The 26254-nt window shown below is 38.2% G+C and overlaps 1 protein-coding gene and 1 non-coding gene across 2 annotated transcripts in view; one reads left to right on the top strand and one right to left on the bottom strand.

Annotated features, from left to right (window-relative positions):
- Positions 1-237: 237 nt before the first annotated feature.
- Ccdc6 (coiled-coil domain containing 6) overlaps positions 238-26254 on the bottom strand; it is a 111592-nt gene continuing 85575 nt past the window's right edge. The window contains exons 5-9 of the mRNA XM_046419759.2: positions 24768-24928; positions 20075-20231; positions 16974-17074; positions 5807-5931; positions 238-4500 (exon numbers count right to left, since the gene is read on the bottom strand). Of these exons, the coding sequence (XP_046275715.1) occupies positions 4306-4500; positions 5807-5931; positions 16974-17074; positions 20075-20231; positions 24768-24928 (739 nt within the window). The 3' untranslated portion in view covers positions 238-4305. The remainder of the gene's footprint in view (positions 4501-5806; positions 5932-16973; positions 17075-20074; positions 20232-24767; positions 24929-26254) is intronic.
- Trnaa-agc (transfer RNA alanine (anticodon AGC)) lies at positions 13741-13813 on the top strand. Its single transcript has one exon. It is a non-coding gene; the product is annotated as a tRNA-Ala (tRNA).

The following is a 26254-nucleotide window of genomic DNA, read 5'->3' as shown; positions in this document are numbered from 1 at the left end:
GAAGAGCACAAAAATCTTCAGTGCAAGGATCAATGGATTTTCAAAACTCCAGTACTTTAATTTAACCACACCAGCCCCGTTCATCCTATTTTCCCTAAGGCAGCATTTAGTGTGTATAATCTATGTTGGATATCTGCCAGAAGCAACAGGGATGTGTTTGTTTTCCAACCCAAAGAATGGGGGGGGGGGGGAGGGAAGGAGGGATAAATAGATAGATAGGGCTTAAGGCTCAAGAGGTACATTTTAAAAAATTATCTTTATTTAGGTTTCTGATTCAGCACACGTATCAAAGACTAATAAACATAAAGTAAATAAGACATTAATTGGAAGTCTTACATCTCTCTAAACTCCGTCCAAGAATGTCAAGATTGCCACTATTACCAGAACCCCAACATAGTCAAGTTGTAGACAAGCCACCATGAGCAACACAGAGTGTGCACGGATATGCAGAGGGAAAAGGCCTGCTAGCTGGCTCTCCTCTTTCCCCTGTTGACCTCTTTTGTTTTGACAGTCCACTTTTGCTTTCCAGGCTAAGTTCCAAGTCAAGTCCAAAGACAACTCAGGGTCAATCTGACCACATACTTTTCCAGAGGAATGTATTATTCTTAACATGTTGTGCCTGCAACTTTGTTTTTGGCAGGATGAAGTTCAGACTGAGATGTACGGTACAATCTAGATGACGGTGCAGACTAAGTCAAAAAAGTAAAGTTGAGCAGTAGCCTGAGTTAAGGCATGAATGCACACACGCTCTCCTGCACACACAGCACCGTGCTATCGTGAGCACGGGTTCCTTCAACTAGATTGCCAAGAGGCAATCTAGACATAGCAGTTAATCACAACTGCTAAGCATTCTGGAAAATGTACGCCAAAACTTTATGCTAACATGTTTTATCAAACACACAGAGAAAAAAGAGAGAAGAAAAATTAAAAATCAAAACCCCTAAAACCCCTTAATCTCTCTTACAATGGCTCTTGAGCATGGAACTCGTGTAGCAGCGTCAATGGCTGGCTCTTTAATAATTTAGAAATAAAAATTTGTTTTACTATGCATTTCTTTGGTAGTCATGACTACAAAGTTTTCAGTGTAGGTTACCTATGAGATAGGAACTAGACAGAAGATTTGAGTGACACATACTTCTTCTGTACTGATAAATATTAAGCTCTCAAAGCACAAGTGTCTATGCTTTTTCTTGCCTTACGTTACGGGAAAGCAAGGCTCTGTGCAGGGAAAGTTCATATCTACCTAACAAAGGGTGATGCACATTTTTTCCCCTACAATTGAAGAGTTAACAATTCACATTATAGATTATTTCTGGTCGAATCAGAAGCCAATCACAAGGCACAGCAGTACTTGGTGTCAAAGCCACGTTCTGGTCACATTCATTCCATGGTTGCTAGTCAGAATCTCAGGAGCTCAGAACTGAAAACTCCTTCCAATCAAAGGAGTACGTAAAATTCAATCTTAAATACTTCCACCATCTACCAAATTTCTAGAATTCTGTCTAGAATGCCAGCATGCTTGATAATAGAAAGCAGTTCAGAGCCCAGAGTTGTCAGGTATTAGGTAGGTTAATTTGGTTTTGTAGAAAAGGCATGGTAATCTGGCAACAGAGTACTTATTCTATTAGCAGCACAGTGGTAGCCAAGGGTCTCTGTCAGCAAGACAGGAAATAAAGCTACTGAAGCTACTGTTGCTCCCTCCACCTGCAGGATGGCTACTGATTTTACAAAGACCTACTGGGACCAAAAGCAGATTTGCGTGTCTGAGTGGGCAACAAAATGGCAGGAAGCACATTCAGCCCCCATGAGAACTTCCCAGCCTAGGTAAGTCCATTTCCCACAGAGGAGGGGGCTTCTGCCTCTATGGGCTCAGGATCTGAATCTTACCAGTCCTGGGTGGCAAAAGAGTTGCCAAGAAATTGTCCTAACTGATACTGCCCAACCATTAGCAGCTCCACATGAGGTCATGAAACACTTTAAAATGACATGAAACATCATAAATTCAAAATAGTAGTGTTTGTTCTGTGAGTTCTGAATGTCCACGGGGAGAAACAACTAGATTTATGTTGAAAAGTGCTGTTTGAAGGAGCTATATTTTAAAGTGAAATGGTGAGTCTAGGGGAACCAGCAGTACATTTCTTCAGAGGTCTGAATGTCAAGAACTTATCTGTCAAAGGCATTTATCAGGAAATGTCTGGTCACTCCAAGTGCTTTTTCATTCACCATATGGCAATATTTTAACCTTTGTGCTTTCAGGAGGTAACGAAATTGAAAGGAAACCGAGGGAAGATCATTATATTAGGGGCTTTTCTTATTTGAGCACAAGACACCATCCAACAGCATCGAAATGTACAATCTCATAAAAGATTCTTGTAAACATGTATTTCCCATAAGAAAAACAAAGAACTGTACCGTGAAGGCAAAATCAGTTTGCCTACTCTCAGAATTCCTTGGAATGGTAATAATGTACCAGAAGGATCAGTGAGCTGTTGGGGAAATCCCCAGTTTGACATGGCCCAGTCAGATCATATTAAAAACCTAAAGCCTCAATAATAAATGCCAAACTTCCCCATGTTTTAGAACTGCACTATGATCATGTATATAACAGACATATAAATAAAATTTTTACAGATCAACGATTTCTTCCTAACAATTAGGGATGACATTCTCGGTTTGGGGGTAGAAGCAGGAAGAAGTGAAAAAAATCTTTTTGTTGCTTTTACTCTCAAGTTCTTAAATGCTAGTCAAACACTATTATCCAATAACACTTTTTTTTTCATTCTTTTAACTCATTAAATATGCATTCGAAGGCAAAAATGGAAGTTTCTATACTGTACAATATTAAATATCTACAACATCATGGTTCCTTATTTTTAGGAGTGTGTGCAATAAGGAGTTAGGTATTAGAGATGGTTGTCACAAAACATGAACTCTTAAAAATTACTGATAAATTAATATTCAGTTCTCTGATTATATCCGCCAGATAACACGTTCTCATCATAAAATATACATTCTCTAGTAAGTTATTTTCATCCACAGCATATATAAATATGCAAACACAGGAGATAAAAAGCACTTTACTACCAAAGTACAAATTAGTAACTGCTGAAAAACAAAAAGAAAGATGGACCAAGTATTAAGAAAAGAGTGAGGCCGTGTTCCACGTCAAAGTGAAACCAAATGGTTTATTTCTGCTAAATGAATGGAAATAATGTATTCAGAATATATTTCTTTGTACACCGTACTTGCTTATACTGGGCAAAATAAGCAGTCCTCAGCGCTAACGTACCACTTTCCTCTACATGTCTTTTCTTTCTGCCAAGCAATACAATATTTTGTGGCCATTTTGCCAAGACAGTCTTCTAATGGCAGAGAGTATTTTCTAATAGCATTTTGAACCTTTAAAATATTTGTTCAAATTCTATCTCAGGAGAACACAAATAAAGAATAGGAGGGGAAATCACACTGGTTGGGTTACAATCACCTTGCCCTCTGTACCAGGAATCAAAGAGCACAATCTAATCAGCCACTGAGACCACCCGAGGTTGGACACTCATGTTAGACTCATGTTAGAGGGGCCAGTTTAGATAGATTAGCATTAAGGATAAAGGGAAGAATCACATTTTATTATGTAAGAATTATCCAGCCCACTATGTGGAGAAGATTTAGCCATGTGATTCATTCTTTAGACTGTTTTACAAAAAACATGGATGTCAAATTACATTGAAAATAACCTACAAAAGATTTCCTGTAGAAAGCTCTACTAAACAGTGTGTGTCTTGGGCACTGATTCTTCTAACTTCCCACTCTACATTGAAAGTCAGATTTTTCAAAGGTGTGAATTGTAGTGCTGAATTCTTGGTAGGTTTGGTAAACACCATAATAATTGGACAGGGGATAATAACAGCTCAGTAATTTTCTGCAGATTCATGGAAAAAAATATAAAAAATATATCCCTTTTTATTTTACAAACCTAAAAGCCAAGGAAATGAAGCTCTGGGGCCAAGCAAAAATTGCACACTGCTGCTGTATTACCAAATACCAAATAGCCAATGTTCCAGCCAGGGAATGGACATACATGTAGATTCAAGTAAAACACGGATGGAAAGTCGTCTGGTTAGTGTTGTAGACCCACAACACTGGCTGCGTTTCCAACGAACGTTTACAACACAATGAATAGTGAAGCCTAGATAACCTCAGTGCAAATAAGTCAGATCCAAATATGCCAGGGAAGGAAGCCTTTGGCGTTGAGTAGACGGCTCCAATGGACGAGTCCCAACTTGAAATTCAGACTAAGCACATGCATTAAGGCTGAGAGGAGGGGTGCACCGAATGTTGCGAAGGGGCAGGCTGCGAGGTGCCTGCCGAGGGGATCGTGGGCTGCATGGGTGGCGGAGGTGGAGGCGGAGGCGGCTGGACTGGGGTCTGTGTGTTGGGAGACGGAGGCGGTGTGGGCCGTTTGAATTTGTCAGGACTGTTGCTTCTCCGTGGTGAAGGCCTCTGTGGAGAGGACAGGAAGCAGGTCAGCCTGGGGTGCCAGCAAGTACCAACACAGCATCACCAGAATCAGACACTCCTGGAGCACTGAGCTGCAGACACCAGGAACCAGTGGTCTCCTTCTATATCCCCACTGGTTCCTGGGGAGGCAGGAAAGCTTAAGCAGTGCTTACACCTATACCTGTGGAAAAGCTAGGCAATATTACTATAAAACTGGCATTGACCACACTACTGGATGTGGCCCCATCAATGACACAGCTGTAACATTTAAAAACAGCTGTCATATCTTATATCTTTACTGCCAGTCGTATATCCTCAATTTCTTCTATCACCCCTCTCAAACAACTTTTCCATATTCTAAAAGTCACAGCTCAACAAAACAGTCCCCTTTTGCACAAAGTCCATCAAACTGGCTTTAAACAAACTTCACAAATATCTTAAATGATTACATAGACTAGGGTTCCTCTTTGAAATATTATCTCAGTGAAAATATTAAATTCTTTCCATCTTTCTCACCTTATTAGCTACCTTTCTTCTCTTCCTTTGTGTGGTTTTACAGATTGCCTGGCTGGCATGCATTAGGCTCTGGACTCAAACACTCTATCATTGAGAATCATCCCCAGTTCCTTCCCCACCCACCCTTTTTGTTTTGAAGATAGGGTCTCACTAAGTTGACAAAGCTGGCCTTGAGCTTGTGATTCATTCTCCTGCTTCAGCCTCCTAAATGTCTGGGATTACAAGTGTGGGCCACCATGCCAACTCGTATTAGCTACCTTTTTGACTGGCCTATTAGTCAACTATATAACAAATTCTACAGGGGAAAAAAAAAACAAACTCCTCCCCTTAATGGAATTAGGACCAGATACAGTTTAAGCTTCCTTCTAATACTAGGAGAGAATTTTCTGAGTAAAACTGGAAACAGGATTAACTTCTGGGGGACTATAAAGGGTTAGTGACTTGTAAAGGTGCATACAACAAATATTTTCAGGCATCATGGCAACCAACAGTAATTCTTTATGGCAAGGAACTGGTCAGAGTTCAGTGGAGGCACTGGCCACACTACAAGTTACATTCCACACAGGGCAATTTTTCACAGGAAGTAAGTTGAAGTTTTGCATCCTGGGAAGGAGTCTAATTTTAACATTAGAACTTTGTGCCAAGCTACCGGAAGTTATCTGCAGTTTAAGGTGAACTGATGGGGAGAGATGGGAAGAAAGGCGAATGTTTAAGGGCATCAATTATAGCCTCTGAAGAGGACCATCTGGTACCACCATTAGAAGTGCTGCTTCCCACCCCCACAGACACTTACTGTGATACCATGGGACGTTCCCATGTGTTGCACGTGAAGACCCGGGGAATTGTAGTAAGACATTCCGGCTCTAGTCAATGAAGTTGGTGGCGTGAAACCAACCGTGTGACTTGCATATGATAGACCTGAAATATAGCAACAAATTAAGTATCATCTCTAACTTAATTAAGTATTAGTATCTTCAACCATCTACATTTTAAAATGCAGATGGTCTCAAAAAACAAAAACAGATGAGGCAGAGGGCTCACTAAACGGCATGCTGGATAACAAGAGATATAAAAAGTCAAGCCCTGGAACAGAACAAAAAGCTCACAGAAATAACCCCACAGAAATAACCTCACACATATACCATCAACTGATCTATGAAAAGCATACCAAGAACACACAATAGGGAAAGGACAGTTTTGGCAACAAAAATGTTGGGAAAACTGGAAAGCCACATGCAAAAGAATATATATTTATATTACACCACACAGAAATCAATTCAAAATGGATTAAAGATTTAAAATTTAAGACCAAAAACTATAAATGCCCTAGAAGAAAAATAATCAACAGAGTGACAAGTCAACCTACAAAATGGGAGAAAATACCTGCAAACCACATATCTGATAAGGGATCCAGAATATATAAGGAACTTCTATACTCAATGGTGAACAACAACAACAACAACAACAAAAATAAAACTAAAGAGCAAATAACTCAATTTAAAAAAAGAGCAAAGGGAGTGTTGTTCAGTGGTAAAGCCTATCATATGTGAAGCCCTGGGTTTGATTCCCAGCACCACCATAACAAAAAAAATAAAATACATAAAACGGAGGAATTGAACTCGCATTTCTTCAAAGAAATACAAATGGTTGGTAAGTATATGAAAAGATGCTCAATGTCACTAATCATCAGGGAAAAACAAATCAAAACCACAATATTTTACACTTACTAGGATGGCTATTATTTTAAAAAATGAAGTCTTGGCAAGAATATGGAGAAACTGTATTGTTGGTGAGAATAAAATGAAGCCATCACTACAGAAAATGGTATGGAGATGCCCCCTGCCATCAAATGAAAACAGAATTGTCCCTGAAAACCAGGAATTAAGAATGGAAATCAGTATCTCAGAGAGAGATTTGCATTCCCATGTTCCACATAGCATTACTGACAACAGTCTAGATGCAGAAACAACTTAACTGGATGAGTTCATAAGGAAAAATGTGGTAGACACAAAAGATATTATTCCCTCCAAAAGAAGGAGATCCTATTATAAGTGATAACACAAATGAACCTAGAACACCCTATGCTAAGTGAAATAACACAGTCACAGAAAGATACTCCATGGTTCCAATTATCTGTGGAATCTAAAATAGTCAAACTAAAAGACAGAGACAGGAAGGTGGTTGCTAGCGACTGGGGAGAAAGAGGAGAAAAGGCAGAATTGCTGTTCAACAGGAATAAAGTTTCTCTTAAGCAAGGTGAATAAGCGTAGAGTCACTGTGCAACATTATACAACAAAGGATCTGTTCAGGGGAGTGTGGATAGGAACTCCCTGTCAACTGCTTTGTGCCTGTGATCCTCCACTACATGCCAAGCCAATGGATTCTACTTCTGCTTTTCTGAATGACATGAAAGGGAGAAGCTGCTAAGGATGCTTGTCGTACTCCTTTTGCTTCCACAATAGACATTCAGCCACCAAAGCTCTTCCCTCAGTTGTCCCACAACAGGACTTTGCTGTGCCTTCAACACCTAATGACAAGGGCTTGCTGTGTTTCTTGGTTATCAATAAGTGGTGCTTTCTGTTTGACATGTTTCCATTTCTAATTGTGGATTTTTGATTCACCTTTGCAAAATGGAGGTCTAAGGAAAAGCACAAATCTTTTGGCGCCAAGTAGTCCCTATGATGCTTACAGGTATCACAAGGGCATCTTTCAGCTGGGAAAGGGGAGAAGAGGTTGCCTTTAAATAGGCAACTTCTACTTCTTATGAAAAGTGGTAAATTTAAGAGGAAAGTATACAAAAGTGGTTCTTTATCCCCAAATAGAGCAAGAGGTTCATTAACAAGAAAGAAAAACATAACATCCCAGCCTGTTTTCAAGTACTACTAGGTTAACTTTTCTGAAAAGTAATTATATTAAATCATCAACTTGATATGATAAGTCACATCTCCAAAGACTATTTTCTCACCTAACTGGGGGACCAGGGGTGTAATTTTCTAGCTGCTATAAAGTACTGTGTGTTTGTCCCCAGACTGCCTTTCATGTTCTAAGTCAGTATTTTCAACGTGCATATAAAAATCTTGCTTGCCTTACCCCAAACCAAATAAAGAGCTTGAGCCAGGCACAGTGGAACATGTGTGTAATCAGTGATTCGGGAGGCTGAGGAAGGAAGATGAAAAGTTCAAGACCAGCCTCTGCAACTTAGCGAGACCATGTCCTGAGATTAAAAAATACAAATGACTTAGCTCTGTGCCCCTTGGTTCAATACCCAATTAAAAAAAAAAAAAAATTCAGGGTAGCTAATACCAGGGCAGCAAGATGAGAAGCAGAGAGATCTTTATCACTCCTCCTTCAGACCTATCTACCCATTCTGTACCCTCTGCCTGAGAATGTCTTCACTTTCCTTGCCCCTTCCTTCCCCCAAGTCAATCAGCACTTCCCCAATTCTTTGGGAGAGGTAAAAAGCCCAGATTTTAAAGCCAGACTGAAAGATTACCTTGGATTCCCAACTCTGTCACTTGGCACTGAACAACAGTGGACAAGTCACTTAATCCCATTAGGCTTTAAATTCATTAACTGGCAAGTGGGACTACTTCACAAAGTTATCATGAGGATAAAATGAGTTATTTTCATATGTATTGTTTTACCTGCTTCCCCAGGTCCTGTTGTGGCTCACAGACCCTGTTGCCTCTTAGAGGCCAGAAGCCATGTCTTACTAATTTTTGTTTTCCCTTAAATGCTAATGATCAAACATCTCAACCTCTTGCCCAGGAATATAATAAAATATAAAAATCCAAAACAAAACCAAAAAAACCCTAGATTGAAATTGCAAACTGCAAAAACTGGCTCAGGCATAGCTTAATGAGGAAGGCACCATCTGAGAAATGCATCCTTAGGCAATTTCATTATTGCATGAGCATCATAGAGGGTGCTTACACAAACTAAGACATAATGTCATCATTGACAGAAACATCTTTATTTTGTGCCTATTTCTTTTAGTGATCAAACTGTTTTAGTTCTGGTGTTTAGGAGCTCTTGTAGTCAGACACCCTACTCCCATTTTGTCTTTTGAGCACCTCCTTACCCTATTGTACTACCAGGTGCCCCAGACCCGGAATCATCTATCACTCAAGCAGCCCATGTTCTTTTCACTAAAGAATGGAATTAGAAACCAAAGTCTGGGAGCTGGGTGTGTTCATTATTAGTGGGAACAGATCTATTTTTAGACCTCAGTATTATTCACCCCTGATTTAGGCACATCAGAACATGCTAATAGGGAATAACTTTTTCTTAGGCACCAAAAATATATGAAGAACTTGAAAAATAATTGTTGAAAAGTAACACTTCCTAAATGTAATTCACACATATAAAGCTACACGTAATCAAGAAGAGGACCTTTCATAAATTGTTCAGTAGGTATTTTTCAACCAAATTGTGAAAGAGGATGCAAAATACTTCAAAAAGCTGGTGAAAATAAAAGGTTTCCAATGTTAGCCACAATGGGGCAAGAGGAAGAAAAGCCAAAATGTTTAAAATGGAAATAAAAAGTACACAATGAAAAAAGTATAGTGTATTTCTACTAAGGAAGATATTCTTAGCACTGAGAAGCACAAATTGTTCCAGAAAAAAATAAAGAGAATTCATTTTTCCTTCTCTTGCCTGATTGCTCTGGTAGAGTTTAGAGAACTCTATTGAATAGGAGTGGTGAGAATGAATCTCCTTACCTTGTGCCTGATTTTAGAGGAAGTACTTTCAGATTTTCTCTGTTCAGTATTACATTGGCTTTGGGTTTGTCACAGATAGCCTTTATAAGTTCCTTGCATCCCTAGTTTCTCCAGTGTTTTTAACATGATTGGGTGCTGTATTCCTTAGAGGCCTTTTCTGCATCTATTGGTAATGGTCATATGATTTTTAATTCTATTTAAGATATTAATTACATTTATTGATTTGCATATACTGAACCATCATTACTGGAATGAAGCCCACTTGATCATGGTGTATTATCTTCTTCATGTGTTTTTGAATGTGGTTTGCTAAGATTTTATTGAAGATTTTTGCATCTATGTTCATCAGGGATATTGGCTGTAGTTTTCTTTCCTTGATGCATCTTGGTCTAGTTTTGGCATCAGGGATTATACTGGTTTCTTAGAATATAATTGGGAGTGTTTCCCTCCCTTTCATTTTCATAGAATAATTTGAGGAAGACTGGGGTTATTTCTTCTGTAAATGTAGAACTCAGCTGAGGTCCTGGGCTTTCCTTTTTCAGAAGGCTGTTAATTGCTGTCTCAATTTCATTACTTATTATTGGTCTTTTTAGGTTTTGTACATCTTATCTTCCTGATTCAATTTGGGAAGGTCATATGTGTCTAGAAATTTGTCAATGTATTCTAGATTTTGCAGTTTATTGGAGCATAAATTTTGAAATAGTTTCTAATGATCCTCTGAATTTTAGAAGCATCTGTAGTAATATCTCCTTTTTCATCTCTAATTTTGTTGACAGGGTCTTTTTTGTTGTTGTTAGCTTGGCTAAGGGTTTATCAATCTTATTTATCTTTTCAAGGAACCCACTCTTTGTGGAGTTGATCCTTTTTATTTATTTATTATTTCCTATCTTCTACTGATTTTAGAATTAGTTTGTTCTTTTTCTAAGGCCTTGAGGTGGAACTGTTTTTTTTTTTTTAAATGCATATATACAATGCAATAAATTTTCCTCTTAATACTGCTTTCATACTGTCCTAGAGATTTTGATATGTTGTACTTTGTTTTCATTTGTTTGTAATAATTTCTTTTCTCATTTCTTCTTTGATCCATCCTTCATTTAAAAGAATTTTAAAAATTAATTAAGAATTAATTTAATCTCCATGTGTGTGGTTTCTTTTAATTTTCTTGCTGTTGATTTCTAGTTTCATTCCATTATGGTCCAATATACTGTATGGGATTATGTCTTTTTTTTTTTTTTGGTATTTGCTAAGACTTACACTGTGATTAGAATGCAATCTATTTTGGAGGAGGTTTCATGAGCTGCTGAGAAGAAGGTAAATTCCACTATTTTGGGGTAAAATATTCTGTAGATGTCTATTGCTAGATCCACTTCATTATAATGTTATTTAGGTTGGATATCTCTTTGTTGATTTTATGCTTTGGTGACCTGTTCATTAGTGATGGAAGTATGTTGAAATCTTCCAGTATTATTTTTGGGATCTGTCTGGGAATTAATGTTAAGGAGTATGTACAATGTACTTGGGTGCAAGGACATTTGGGGCATATATATTAACTATAGCTATTTCTTCTTGTTGGATTGTTCCCTTTCTCAGGATATAAATGGCTCTCTGTCTCTTCTGATTTATTTTTATTTAAAATTAGCTTTATCAGATATGAGAACAGCTACTCCAGCTTGTTTTTGAACTCAGCATCTGTGTGAAACATTTTTTTTCTTTTCTTCTAACTTCAGTCTATGAGTGTCTCTTGCAAACACCATATAGATGGATCTTGTTTTTTTGATTCATTCTGCTAATCTGCATATTTTAATCAGGGAGTTGAGATGATTTCTATTCAGTTATTATGGATATATGCTTGTGGTTTGCTGTCATTTTGATTTTTTTTTTAATTTAATTCTGTCCTGGTTCTCATTTACATGATTGGTGTTCTATTGATCTTCATTCATTTGGGAGTGTAGGGGTTTCTTTTTGGGTTCCTCTGTGTGCAATTTATCTCTGAGCATTCTTTGTAGGGCTAGCTTGATTGTCATGTATTCTTTTAGTTTATCCTTGTCATGGAAGGTTTTTAATTCTTCATGGAATATGAAAGAGAGTTTTGCTGAGTACAGTGATCTTGGTTGGCAATTGTTTCCTTTTAGAGCTTGAAATACCTTATTCCATTGCCCTCCTTGATTTTAGGCTCTGAGTTAAGAAGTTTGAAGTGAGCCTTATTGGTTTGATTCTAAATGTGAACTAATGTTTCTCTCTTGTGGCTTTTAATATTCTTTCCTTATTTTCTATGATAGCCATTTTGATTATGATGTGTCTTGGAGAAATTATCTTCTGGTTATGTCTATTTATGTATGTCTAACTCTTTCCTGATATGGGGAAAATTTTCTATGACTATCTTCTTGAAAATGTTCTTAATGCCTTTCACTTGTATCATGTTCTCCTCTGTCCCGGTGATTCTCAGGTTTGGTCTCTTGATGTTGTCCCAGAGTTCTTGTATATTCTGATCATATTCTTTTTTTTTTTCCTTTGTGTATTCTGTGTACTCAAATTCATACATCCTGTCTTCAAGGCCTGGAGTTTTGTCCTTAAATGCTGAAGTTCTGTTTCCTACATAATCTAGTCTGTTGGTGATGCTTTAAAGTGAATTTTTAAATTGATTTTTTTTTTCATTTTCAAGAGTTCTGATTGTTTTCTTTTCATTATTTCTATTTCTTTATTAAAACTATTTTTCTTCTCCTGAATCTGTTCTCTTAATTCACTTGTTAGATCTTTAGTTCACTGAATATTTTGACAATCAGTTTTTTAATAATCTTTCTCTAGAATTTCCTCCACTTTCATTTCTCTGGGTTCTTTTGTTGGGGAATTGTAAATTTGGGGGGAGAATTTATTTGCTTATTTGCTTATGTTTGTGAGGTCCTAGACTTGAGCATCAGTTGCGGTGGGTTACCCTTCCTCTTTTATAGGTGTATCTTATGTGTATTTCTTTTTTATTATAGGATTTCTGTTTTTGATATATGAGTACATGTCTAAGTTCCCCTCTGGTTATTTCTCCTAAGGGTCTGCTTTGGGGTTTTTGTCTCCCCAACTATGAGGTAAAGAAATGATTAGGCTTGGGTAGGGTTAGATCAACTGTTGGGTGATGCTCATTGTTGCTTGTCTGACTTGTTCTCGGCAGCAGGGTCTCTTGAACTGTCCCAATTACTTTCTAGCCCCTCTTAAGGGAGGGGAAGCCAGGAATAGCACTAATATCAGTAATAAATGCATATAATTTTAAGATAAATGTCCAGTGTCTACTTTGACATCTGTATCCCTAATTGTCACCTATGCAGAAATGGCAGGGGCAGCATTTGATATCAGTACCAGCAATACAACTATGGGAACTAGATAGGGCATTCAACTTTAGATGCCTACTATGTCATCCACTGTATTTATAATCACATTCATAAGAATGGGGTGTGAATTGCATGGACTTTATAATTTTATTACTTAGTGGGATTACACTTTCTTAAGTAAAGAGAAAGTAAAGTGGGAAGGTGAAAGAAAGGTTGAAATATTTTAAAAAGTGAACAGAAGAGGCAAGAGAAATGTAGCAGATATCAACTGTAATATACAAGGAATACAAGATTTACTGAAAATAATAAAGAAAAAGGGAAAGTGTAGTTAAGAAAACTTGGGTGGTAGTGGGAGAAGAGAGCAAACAAGGGGAGATAAAAGGGAAAAGAAAAAATACATGAATAAACCCACAAATATAAGATCAAAATATCTCAAATCAATATATAATTCAACCCCAACTAACACAAGAACAAATAATTAGTGCAAAGGAAAGCAATTGATGTGAAAGTAAAAATTTAGGAATATACATTTTTTTTTCAAAGCAATCATGCTATGAGTACACATGTAACCACACAAAATCATGCATAATGAAAAAACAGTGAACACTAATATGATGGAATGATGTTTTCAAAAACCATTTTTAAAGTTAAACTTAAAAAAAGATCATTAAAAAATAAATTTCAGAGCTGGGGATATAGCTCAGTTGGTAGAGTTCTTGCCTAGCATGCACAAGGCCCTGGGTTCAATCCCCAGCACCACCATTCCCCCCCCAACACCCCCCCCCAAAAAAAAAATAGATTACAAATGGGAAATGGTGAAATTAAGAGAAATTAGAAAAAAGAAATAGAAATTTCTCAAAAAAAGGAAATACAAATGGCCAACAAAGACATGAAAAAAAAATGTTCAACATCTCTAGCAATATAGGACATGCAAATCAAAACCACACTAAGATTTCATCTCCAGTCAGAATGGCAATTATCAGGAACACAAGAATAAATGCTGGCAAGGATATGGGGGAAAAGGTACATTCATACATTGTGGTAGGACTGCAAATTAGTACAATCACTATGGAAAGCAGCATGAGATTCCTCAAAAAACTAGGAATAGAACTACCATATGACCCTGCTATCTTACTCCTCAGTATTTATCCAAAAGAAATGAAATCAGCATACTATAGTGATACAGCCACTTCAATATTCATATTAGTTCAATTTACAATAGACAAATTGTGAAGTCAACACAAATGCCCATGAAAGCAACCAAAAAGTGTGGCATATATACAGAACGAGTGTTACTCAGCCATAAAGAAGACTGAAATAATAGCTTTTGCTGATAAATGGATGGAAAGGGAGAAAATTATGCTAAGTGAAATAAGACAGACTCAGAAAATCAAAAGCTGAATGTCTTGTCTTATGGGGAAACTAGAGCAAAATAAGAGAAAAGAAGTGGCAAGGGAGGGCATAGGATATCATAAAGACATAGGGAATACCAGTGGAGCAGGAAGAGGAAAAAGAGAGGGAGGAAAGAAACAAGGGAAAGGAATAGAAATATGGAATTTAAAAAATATCATATTATATACACATATAAATATATCTAAAAAATTTCACCTCTATGTATATATAGAAAATACCAATCAAAAATAACTATATAAAGGAGGAAAAGGAAGATCAATAGAGGAAAAGAGAGATACTGGGAGAGGAGGAGAAAAGGGAAGAAGGAAAATGGAGACTGAAACAAAATTCCTTGCATATACTATTTTGTCAAAAATGAACCCAAATACTATGTAAAATCATAATGCTCTAAGAAAAAAAATAAAATGGAAATAAGATTGTAATATTCATATTTTGCTGATCTACTATATATAGCATTGCAACATTGTCACATGAAAATGAAGTAATCTTACTACCAAATAGGAGATTAAAGCCTACTTTGAGGTTATAACTTAAAATAGGATAAAAACTTTCTCATTTAGGCTATCTGAAAAACAAACCTAGATATCATTTATTACATAGTTTAAGGGAAAACCAAACAGCTAATCTATATAAGCTAGCCCCACACTTGATGTAGGTCACACCGCTGGGACAGGAGCAGACAAAGTCAAAATTATGCGGATAGGATAAATTTTCCTAAAGAGTATGTGTTATAATATAAGTAATATTCTGAACCAAGATATGACATTTGGATTTTACTTTTTTCAGTGACTGCAACATTTTTTTTAATCAACTGAAAATTACATACTTCCAAAAATTTCTTCAGGTTTAAATAACTCTAACAGGATATTAAATCATACTAAGAATCAGCATCACCATCAACTACAAAGTAGCCCTCCATTTTGCCTCTCCCTGATTCATGCCTTCCTGATTCATGTAAAAACATCAATAAATCAGTAGGTTAAAAAAAAGACCTTTTCATGGTAATGCAACCAAAAAGAGCTATTTTGGGAAAACAGAGAAGCAAACAGGAAGAGAAGAAACCTTTGGAGGGAGACTTAAGGCCACTGGAGAGAAGGAGAAATAGATTCAGGAACATCCTCTTGGCAAGAACAAGGGACAATGACCATGCCATTATCCATAAGTTAAAGTCCTTTTGGTCAGTGACAACATGCTAGCTCCAAATATACACAAGCTGCCACTTTATGTGTTACACATTTCATCTTTTGATTTTCTCCACTTAAGAAAAAGTCACAGCAGCCCAGTGCTGGGCTGGATCCCCAAAATCACAAAACCAAGCCATTTCTTTCTCATGTTCTTATTGATGGCCAATGGAATTACAGCACCATTTCCCATCCCATCATCCTTAAGAGGAGGGGTCCTTCACTTTAATTATCGTAACAGAACACATGAAACGCTGTTGCCCTACATGAAAGGTGTTTGACTGTACAAAACCTTTACACTGCTCCACTTGAAAGCAGTCACCTCACTGGATTTCACTGTGAAACTCCTCCTCCATCCCCCTCCCGGACTCCATATACTCTTTCTTCCAGTTCTATTTAAAACATGCTTATCAACAACCACAAGAACAACGGTCTCATCATTTCAGCCACAAGCTGCAATTCCTTAGCTGACACCTGTCTTTCCTCCCCCTCCTCTGCTTCCTCTTCCTCTCTTGCTGGATTCACTTGTCCTCCTGGCCCAAAAGCCCCACACAGTGCTGGTTCTGAGCCAGATGCCCCGGGGAGGGTGCTTTCAGGTTCAGATGAAACAAGCCTGCCTTGGAGGAAAGACTCCCTCTTCTGTCCCAAGAAATAAGAACAAAGCCAGAAGCAACCTGCCAGACCCAAGTCCACTGCTTCTCCTATGGCCAGCCTACTGGGGCCCAGTCCCACTCATGAATCTTGAGAAACATCAGGAGGCAGCTCCTGCTAAGCAGAACACAGGCTGTGGAAACAGCTGTGCCCTGCCTTCTGACTTACTGGATCTGTGACCTATAGGTGGAGATCCTCCTAATGGCTGCTTCCCCAAGTGTAACACAGGAAAAATAATTCTTACATTATTTATTATACTGAGAATAAAAATGAGATAATGTATTTGGAACGTAGTAAAGGAACCCACAGAAGATATATTATAAGGCATCTTGGAAATCTACCCAGTAATTCTGTCCATCCACTGAGATTTAACATCACAGTCAAAGACAGTCTTCTTCTTCTTAACAGTCTTCATTTTAAAAGGTATTTCAGAGTCCAATTCCTCTAAGGTTGAAAAAAATTGAAGAAAAATACCAGCTGTCACTACAGCTTTTGTGCTTAAAATTTTCAAGTTAAGATCAGTCTTGATAGTAGCATGTTTTTGATATTTTCGAACAACACATGACTGTTATCTGTTATCTCTGTTTACTCGATTTTTATATGCTAGAAGAGAATATAATCAGGGTTGTCTATTAAACCAGAAATCATTCAATGAGATAGTGAAGACATATACTCACCGGGTGATATAGGCCTACTTGAACTTGGAGAAGGTGTGTAAGGGATTGGGCTGGACACAGTGCGAGGTCTTAATCCTTGTGCAGACATCTCGTTAAAATACCTAAGAAGAGAGAAGAGGAAATGATTAGAACTGCATTTAAATCACTCTTAAGAGAGCCTCTATGAGAAAGTGTTTGGAGATCACATTGAAGTCAAAATCTGGAATGTTCAGAGTAATAATGTAGCTAGGAGACATTTATAACATGGACTCCCAAGTCACACTACTCCACTGTTGGCAAACCTCTCTCTACAGGGGCAAAGGGAAGGGAATTCAGGATGACTTCTTAAGATGGAGGCCTGGTTACAGAGTCACATGATACACAAGGGCTATGCAGAAATTCCCCTCTTCTGTCCCAAGAAATAAAAATCCATCCATGTTTTAATGGTTGGGTGTGTGACATTTTTTCCCTTTTTTTCAGTACCAGAGATTGTACTCAGGGGCACTCAACCACTAAGCCACATCCCCACCCCTATTTTTTGTATTTTATTTAGAGACAGGGTCTCACTGAGTTGTTTAATGCCTCACTTTTCTGAGGCGGGCTCTGAACTTGCAATCCTCCTGTCTCAGCCTCCCAGGCCATTGGGATTATAGGCGTGCACCATATGCCTGGCTCCCAGAGGCCCTTTACTGCTGAGCTACATGTCACATCTCCAGCTCTTTTTATATTGAAACAGGATCTTGCTAAGTTGCTGAGGCTGGCTTCAAAACTTGCAAACCTCCTGCCTCAGCCTCCTTAGTCACTGGAATTACAGGCATATGCCACTGTGCCCAGCTTAATGGCTATGTCTGAATTGCAATTTGAAACTCAAAACCAAGGAAGGTCCAAAGTTTATGTCATCAAATTAAAGTTTAAAGATACATATGCCAAAGAACTGAATATCGCCTCTTTACGAGGCAAGCCATGTTTAAAACATGGCTACACATTAAAATAGATCAGAGGACATGAGTACCAAGCACCTTCAACTGGTCATGCAAAGCCACTCTTTGCTGAGTGTGACTTCCTAGATTTTAAAGTCACATCAGACATGAGAATGCTGAAATGTGATGGTGAAGAATATCAACTTTCACTATGTGAAAGTGAAATCACAAAGTGCTGAAGAGGGAAAATTTCTGCTTGAGAAACTTTTTGATAAACTTCATGGGCTTGTAGTCATGTGTGTGTGCACTCTTAACCCAAGGAAGATCTCAACCTTGATATTCAGTCAGTTCACAGAAGAAACTGAGGTGGCCACTTCTAAGCATGTTTATGGGACTTGAACAAAATCAGGCTCCTTGATTTCACAAGTATTTTAATTACATAGCCACCATTTATTCTTCCTCTTTAGAGCAGCTCACCATAGTGACACTGGGAAGGACCTCGTCTCTTTGTATTCTACATCCAGGTAGGCAGTCACCACACCTCTTGTGGTCTGAAGTGTCATGATTTTCTTTCTCCCAAATGTGAGATCATCATTTCTAGAATGCACAGAAGTACTTATTGGGCAGCTGTACTATGGCTTGGGCAACTTGACCTACAAAAAGGTAAAGCAGACTTTCTGGAGCAAATATCTGTTCTGGGAAAAAATATTCATCTGGAAGTTGGAAGTAACTTCAGTATTATCACCACACTCAGAAGAAACTGTCCCTAGAGTATGTCTTATCCAAAATTGGGTACAGGATGCTGTGTAGGGTAACGTGGTCTGAGAATCAAGGTAGTTAATAAAGTAGTTAATAAGATGTTTGGTATTCTAGATGACATTATTAGTCAAAAGATCCTCAGGATTCCAGAGGATTTTTAGGGAAAAAGAAAAATGGGGAAATGCCAGAAATGTATCAGTAAAATTTAGAATTAAAGATGACAGTTTTTGTAATATAAACTTTTCAGAAATGTTTATTCTTTTCAAATGAGAAAAAAATATTTTAAATGGGATAACCTACTATCCTCTTTTTATAAATGTCTTTTTTCTCATTTATAGACTCCCATCACAGAAAATCTTACATTTTTTCCGAAATTGTCCACAGGAAATAGATCAAAAGCTTTGGCAGCCCCCTGGATCTATGGCTTGGTGCTCATGTGGCTTAGGGTCCATACATGTGGCTTAATGCCTCACTTTTGCTGAGGCTGGCTTTGAACTCACCAACTTTGTCATCATTACTGCTACTCCTCAGACACCAGATAATCATACACTGACTGCTCAGTCGAGTTGGAGGGGCCACCAAAGAGGCTCGGTCTCACCTCTCACACTGAGATGTGATCCTAGCTCACAGAACCCTGATCCAGGGAATTTCCTTGCACAAAATTTCCTCACAGAAATGATCTGGTTCAGAGAAAAGCTAATCTCCTACCTATAGGGTTCTTGTTTTGTATTTCAATTTAGATCTATTGCTTATCTTCACAACCACTTTCCTCTGAAGTTCAGAGGAGGAGGTAGAAAAGAGAGATCTAGATGGGAGACAAAAGCTCAGACCATTTCCTCTAATTAACCAATGGATGACTCCCTCAGTTTAGCCCATTCCTAGTAAGACAGTGAGGAGGTTCAATGAATAGCCCCCTGCAGATGAAAAAAACAAAAAACAAAAAACTTTAGTTTTATTTTTAAAAGTACCATCAAAAAGGCTCAGAAGTTATCCACTGTGCTATGGCAAGTCTTTGAAATAGCCATGTGCATCTGTCTCTCCTTCAACCTACGGTAAACATTTGTTTCCTTGGGCTACACTACAGCTTGCTTATCCTTCTATGGGAATTTAGCTGTGCTTAAGCTTTACACAGCTTTAACACAGTCAACAATAAAGGCAAACTCAGCTTCCATTTCTTCCCCCACCAAATATCTTTAAATGGAATTTTTTTCTTTATTTTCTGTTTAAGGAAAGTGTCCAACCTCCTGCATTCATCCATTCTGCACATCTATTTTAATGGGGTGGCATTTGTCCTCACTGTTACCCCCTCGATGTTAATTAGATGTGCATTTAAGCCATCTAACATCACCATATCTAATAGGATACAAAGACAAGTCCTTTCTTCAGACCTCTTTTGGTTTTGTTTGTTTGTTTTAAATCTGATGACGCAGGACAAACCCACACCTTTCATCATCCATTTCTAAGCTGGACTCGCTCTCGGAGAGCTGTCGACAGAGGGCTTCTCTTCTCTCCATTTCCCTCTGCAGCTTCCTCTGCAGCCGCAAGTTCTCTTCCCTCATGTGACGTTCCTCCTCCAGATACTGGGCCATTTTCTCTGAATCTGCAAAGCCAGAGTTCTCAATTAAACCACATTTCACACAATTAGTAGCCAAATCTTAAAAAAAAAAAAAAAAAAGGAGAATCCAGGTCAGCTCCTACACTACAGAGAGGGCAATTACTCTGAGACAGTCTTTCTCTCTCTCATGCATACAGAAGAGATCTGAATTTGAAGTTTATTGCAAGCATCAAAATTTATCACTGATTTACATTTAGAAAAAAATACAAAAGGCAGTGCTGGGAGGTAGGCATCTTCATTTCCATTCCTTTGCATTCTAAGGAGCTTTAAGCAGAAGAGGAAATAGAATTGTAACTGAGTCTGGAGGTAATGGCTTCTCTATTGCTGGATCTGGAAGACAGGGGAGTCCAGTTAGGGAAATGGATTCTGCCACAGGATGCCCTCCAGGTACCATTTTGGCTGCTTCCTCCAGACACTGCAGATCACCTCTGGGGCCTGTCACACTTGTTAGCACAAGTATTGTCCCTGGAAAAGGAGGTGTGCAAAGAAGCACTGTGCTAGTAACGCTCAATAACAGTTAACATTCTCTTGATAAAAAACAGAAATTAACAGTAAACAAGAAAGTTTGAGACTCATAGTTGAAATATGCCTCATATGTAGTGTGTGATACTGTTGCTGTGACAGACGTTCAGCATGAGTCAGATGGCAGGTAGAGGTCTGGATACTGCCAGCACCTTTAGGGCTGGTGTCCTGCTTATGATGTACACCCAGTACACCCAGCCTCCAAGCTATACACAGGACCCAGGATGACCCAGGCAGATCCTCTTCCCCAGGATATGAAATGGGAAATTACATCACTATGAGGTCCCTGAATCTCCTTCTGCTAAGTTCCCTTGTCTTTCTGAGGTTACTGTTCATAGGATCATATCACTTTCTCAATAAAATGCAAAGCTCTCTCCTCTACTTTCTGGTTAACCTGAGATAGAATCTGCTGTAACCAAGTAAACAGAAAAATTTTAGTACAAAACTCAGTATCTACCAATTATCTTGCTTTGTTTCTTCTTAGTCAATGGACTTAGGAAAAATAAAAATCTCCATGTTTCTCTCCTTTGAAAAACAGTTGCAAATTCAGGGATTATGTGAATGTCTCTGAGAGCTTTCTATTAGTGGTTACTACTCTGTATTATTGGCCAAGTCCAAATTAAAGAACATGGGAGGAACTGAATGCGGTGTGATGCTCTCCTACATCTGACCCTACCTGGATTCCCAGTGGCCATGAAATTTGTTTCAGCAACTCTGAAGGTCTAGCAGTTTCAGCAAATAACTTATGATGGTAACTGTTTAATGATTTCCAAGAACACAACAGTATAGAACGTTAAAAAGTTCAACATTCTTATTTTAGAATTTTTTTAAAAATTATTAAACACTATTATGTAGACTAAACACTAAATCCCCCAATTGTTTTCAATCTAGCTAGAAACACTGCCGTCTAATCTAGACTCAAAAATCTCTTAATTGAAGGCATGCTGGGAAAACACTTACAAAGTGCACTTTTAATATGAACAGTTTCTTTCTTCCCAAATACGAAAGTGTGCAGAATTTTTCACTTAGCTCTACTGGAAGCACAAGATGGGCCCCTGGGCTTACTTACTGTTCCTAAGACACAAGGGTGACCATCACAACTAGTTGCCTTTCTCTAACATAAACAGAAAAGCCTCCTAGAATTGAAGACTCATTAGGTTCTCAGAACAGTTATTTAAGAGGAAGCATGTCTTTCAAACAAAAATGTCAATTATTTAGCACCTGGGGCATTAGCAGGGCAATACTGAAACAAAAATCTACAAGAATATTTCTTAAGTGAGGTAGGGTCCTACATCCCCAGGCTTGCTTGCTTGCTTATTCATTCATTCATTCTTTTTGGAGACAGGGTCTCAGTGGGAGGATTAGAAGAGTACCTGGCAATTCCACAATTCACTCAGATGCCAGAGGCATAGACAAGAACCCAGGTGGATGTCAAGGACCCAGGCATAGAGGGTGGCACCATCTCTACTGGGCTTACTTGCCCTACAGAGTCACCCACCTTCCTTCACTCCCTAGTATTCAAGGGCCACAGTTTGTATTTCCTCCATCTTTGGCTACCTCCCAAAATTTAGTCAAAAATACCATCAACTGAGGGCGACTTCCAGACAAACTTGAAAGAGGAGGCCCACAAAGGATCCTAACCTGGTCCATACATTTTGCACTCCCTTCTAATTTGATGGGTAGGAAATACCAATGCCCAGACCCCATCTGAGCCAATTAAATCAGAATCCCTGAGCATGAGAGGCCCAGCCACTGTTATAGTAAAGCTCCCAGCAGATTCTAATGCTCAATTAGAGCAAAGAACTATTGAGAAAGAGGATCAGGTTCACATGCAGTGGGACTTCCAGATGGGAGCCAATGCCACATCTGCACCCATAGGAAGTACAAGTCAGCAAATCTAAGAGGGATGAGGCAGACGGTGAGGAAAAGCCATGGCTCATCCTCCAAGCCCAAAAGAACCAACTGCAGACAGTTAAAAGCCACTTGCTGCTGCTTTGGTTCAGCTGTTTTTGTCCTTATAAGCTCAGAATAGCACTTATGAATACCTGCACTGGTATCTACAGTCTTTTCAGAGACCAAATTGTGTAGCAGGGAGAAAAAAGTAAAAATGAGAAATCCTTCCTCAACATTTTTCCCCAAGAAGTTTCCTTGGAGCAAAACAAGGCAAGTATAAAAGAACAAGAAAATGGCAAACTGACAGCACTGAAAAGAGCTCAGAAAGGTGCTCAAAGGTATTTGTCTACCCAACGCAGAAAAACTCAAAAACAGACAAATAATAGCTGAGAAATTTTTGATTAACCTCACATGTTTTCATGGTGTATAATAATTAGTATATAGAAACCTGGGATACACAAATTACTTGTGTTTAACATTAAAAAAAAAAAAAAATTTTTTTTTTGAGTGGTCCACACGCTCTACCCTGGTGTAAGTCCAGAACCTCTGTGGTGTTAGAATGATGGTCTGTGTCCACATGCTGAACCCTAACACCTATAAATGCTACTATTTTTCATGACAAAAGGAGCACTGCAAATGTGATTAAGGATTTTGACATGGAGAGATTATCCCAGATCATCAGGGTAGGCCCAACATGACCATAAGAACCTTGATAAAGGGAGGCAAGGGCCAGGTGTGGGGGTGTTCACCTGTAATTCCACTTGCTCAGGAGGTCAAGACAGGAGGATTGCAGGTTTGAGGCCAGCCTGGGCAACTTAGAAACATCCTGTCTCAATTTTTTTTTTTTTTTAATTAATTAATCAAGAGAGCTGGGGAAGTAGTTTGGTGGTAAAGCTCCCCTGAGTTTGAGCTCCAAAAAATTCCACCAAAGCCTGGAGCCCAGAAAGGCAGCAGCCTCTACAGGTTGGAAAAGGCAAGACCAAGGATCCCCTCAGTCTCTAGAGCCTCCCCACAAGAACACAGCCTGCTAACACTCTGATTATTAGCCCAGTGAGACCCACATCAGACTCCTGGCCTCCAGAGTTATTAGGTAATACATGTTGTTTTGACTACTATGTTGGGGTGATTTGTTCCATCAGAAATAGGAAACTTATATACTGTACTTCATAAAGAGCCTGAGTGCTCTTGATGTACCATCCCACATGCTAACCAAACCTGTGTAGGAGTTTGGACTAGAACTGGACTAGAGCTTAAAATGAACCTCAAGAAGAAACAAAGAGCCACTGAAATCTCCAATCACATTCTGTATGACCCTGCACAAGCACCTGGGATCTACACTGAAGGTATTCTTGCACAGGTATCAAACATGTATGCCAAAATGTTCTCTGTAGTTGTGGCCTTAAAAAGAGTCCTTTGGGATGGAGCTACTTAAATTATGGTATGATCAAAGGACCTAAGGCAGCTCTGTAAGTATTAGCTGGGGGAGGGGGGGAAATAAAAAACTTGCAAGACATAAAAAGAAAACACAAAGGTACAAAAAAGTATATTCATTTGTATGAAAGAATTTTATACACACAACTAAGTATTCAGAAATCTAGTTCCTTTGATTTCCAATGCAACATCTTGGCCTTTTCCAAAATATTAAGTATAAATAAATATCAAATGCATTTATTCCTCAAATACCATGAACAAATGTCAGATAAGACTAAATTTAATAGGAATGTAAATCCTCTATTCTCTGGCTACGTAAGTGCCTCCATAAGTGTATTGAAGACTCCTACACAGGTTTGGTTAGCACAAACTGAGAGATAAACATGGGAGAAAAAGATTAAAAAATACCACCTGCAATTCTGGACACTTCTGATATTATTTGGATTATCTTCTGGAAGTATTCTAAACTGTTTGCTCTCCTCTACTGTAAGACTTAAAAAAATACATTCCAGGATGACAGATACATTTATGAAAACATCTTTCAGCAATAAATACAATATGAATTTAATTAATACAAAATGACCAGTAAATTGAGTAATATCATGTATTTGGTAAATATATTAAGTCAAGAGATTTAAAAAAAAAAAAACCTCAGTGAAACAGGAGGCTACATACGCTGTAACTGAGCAGCTCTCAGTTGCTTCTTCAGCCTTTCCACTTCGTTCTTTAAAAACCTGATGTGACGCATCATGTTTTCTGGAGAATCAATCTCCATGGAGATATCTCTAGGTGATGGTGGAGCAGAGACAGGCTGGTCCAATTTCTCTTGCAGGATTCTTCATTGAAAAGAAAAATTTCAACAATGAAAACCATTTGCCATCAAAGGACAAAACAACATGCTAGCTGGAAATTTTGTTTTAAAATCAAGCTCCTGCAATTGCCAGAATTCCCAGGATTGCTTAACTCTCCTGCCCATTTTTAATTTGTTTGGTCATCCTAACTTGGTATTTTTGGTCAGAGGGCAGAGCTAAAAGATCTTACCTCCTATTTTTCTTTTGAATGACGACTGGTAATTCAGCCTTACTGCAAAGTCTCTAACATTTGGCTCTGATTATTATGCCTGGAATACAGTGGGCACTCAGAATTATCTGTTGACTATTTAACGTGTTGGTTTTAGTGCACAGAGATAATAAAGGAATTCCATTCCTAATGCTTTTGGTCAAACTTATGAATCTCCATGGAGTATGAGGATGAAGTCACATAAACACACTCAATTTTTTTTTTTTTTTTTTTAAATGAACTGGGAATTGGACCCAGGAACACATTAGCACTGAGCTACATCAGCAGTCCTTTTTGAGACGGGGACTGGTGAAGTTGTTGAGGCTGGCCAGGAACTACCATTCCTCCTGCATCAGTGTTCAGAGTCACTGGCATTACAGGCATGCCCCATAATGCCCCAACAAGAAACAACTGATAAAATTTGTTTCTGCAAAACTGATGCCAAGGGCATGGCAAGGTGAACTGAGGCTCTCTTTTCTTCTGGCCAAAATAAGGCAAAAAGTTAAAAACAAAATTTAGTTAATACCTGGTGCTTCCACTGTTACACCAATTATCATTAGGTTGAAACCCTAAATCCTGATAGCTTTTGAGGTTAAAAAAAAAAAAATGAACATTTCATACTTTTCAACTCAATAACTTCATATTTATATATTAAAAGTCTCCAGGTGCATTCTACAAAGCCTGAATGGTAACATCTTTAATCCCTTTCCATAAGCTGCTGGTGTCTCTGGGTTTTAACTTTTTACCTATGTTTGCCCAAGTACAAACTATGAGTTAACTCTAGGTGTACTCTTTCTATAGAAAACTATTATGTCAAATAGTGTAATGGTCCCTATACTTACTACATAAAATATACTTCGTGTAATTAATTTATTAGTATTGCTATAACAAAATTTATTCAATTTTACATGAATATTCCTTACAGATGTATAATTTCCATTTTTCTTAAAGCTGTGTGGTATGTCTGTACTTGTTAATCTAGAGGTGATTCAAAACAATTTATGAAAGCGCATCCAAACAATATTTATGACAGAAGGAATTTGGGTGGCAAACAAAAGATTACGGTGAAGTGATTTAATACTTTCAAGACACTCATTTTTTAT

Source organism: Marmota monax, unplaced genomic scaffold (genome assembly GCF_021218885.2).
Source record: "Marmota monax isolate L192 unplaced genomic scaffold, Marmota_monax_Labrador192_F-V1.1 WCK01_AAM20220418_F8-fsc00019, whole genome shotgun sequence".
NCBI classification, from domain to species: domain Eukaryota; kingdom Metazoa; phylum Chordata; class Mammalia; order Rodentia; family Sciuridae; genus Marmota; species Marmota monax.
Note: the sequence above shows the minus strand (reverse complement) of the source record. Positions and strands in the feature narration are given on the sequence as shown.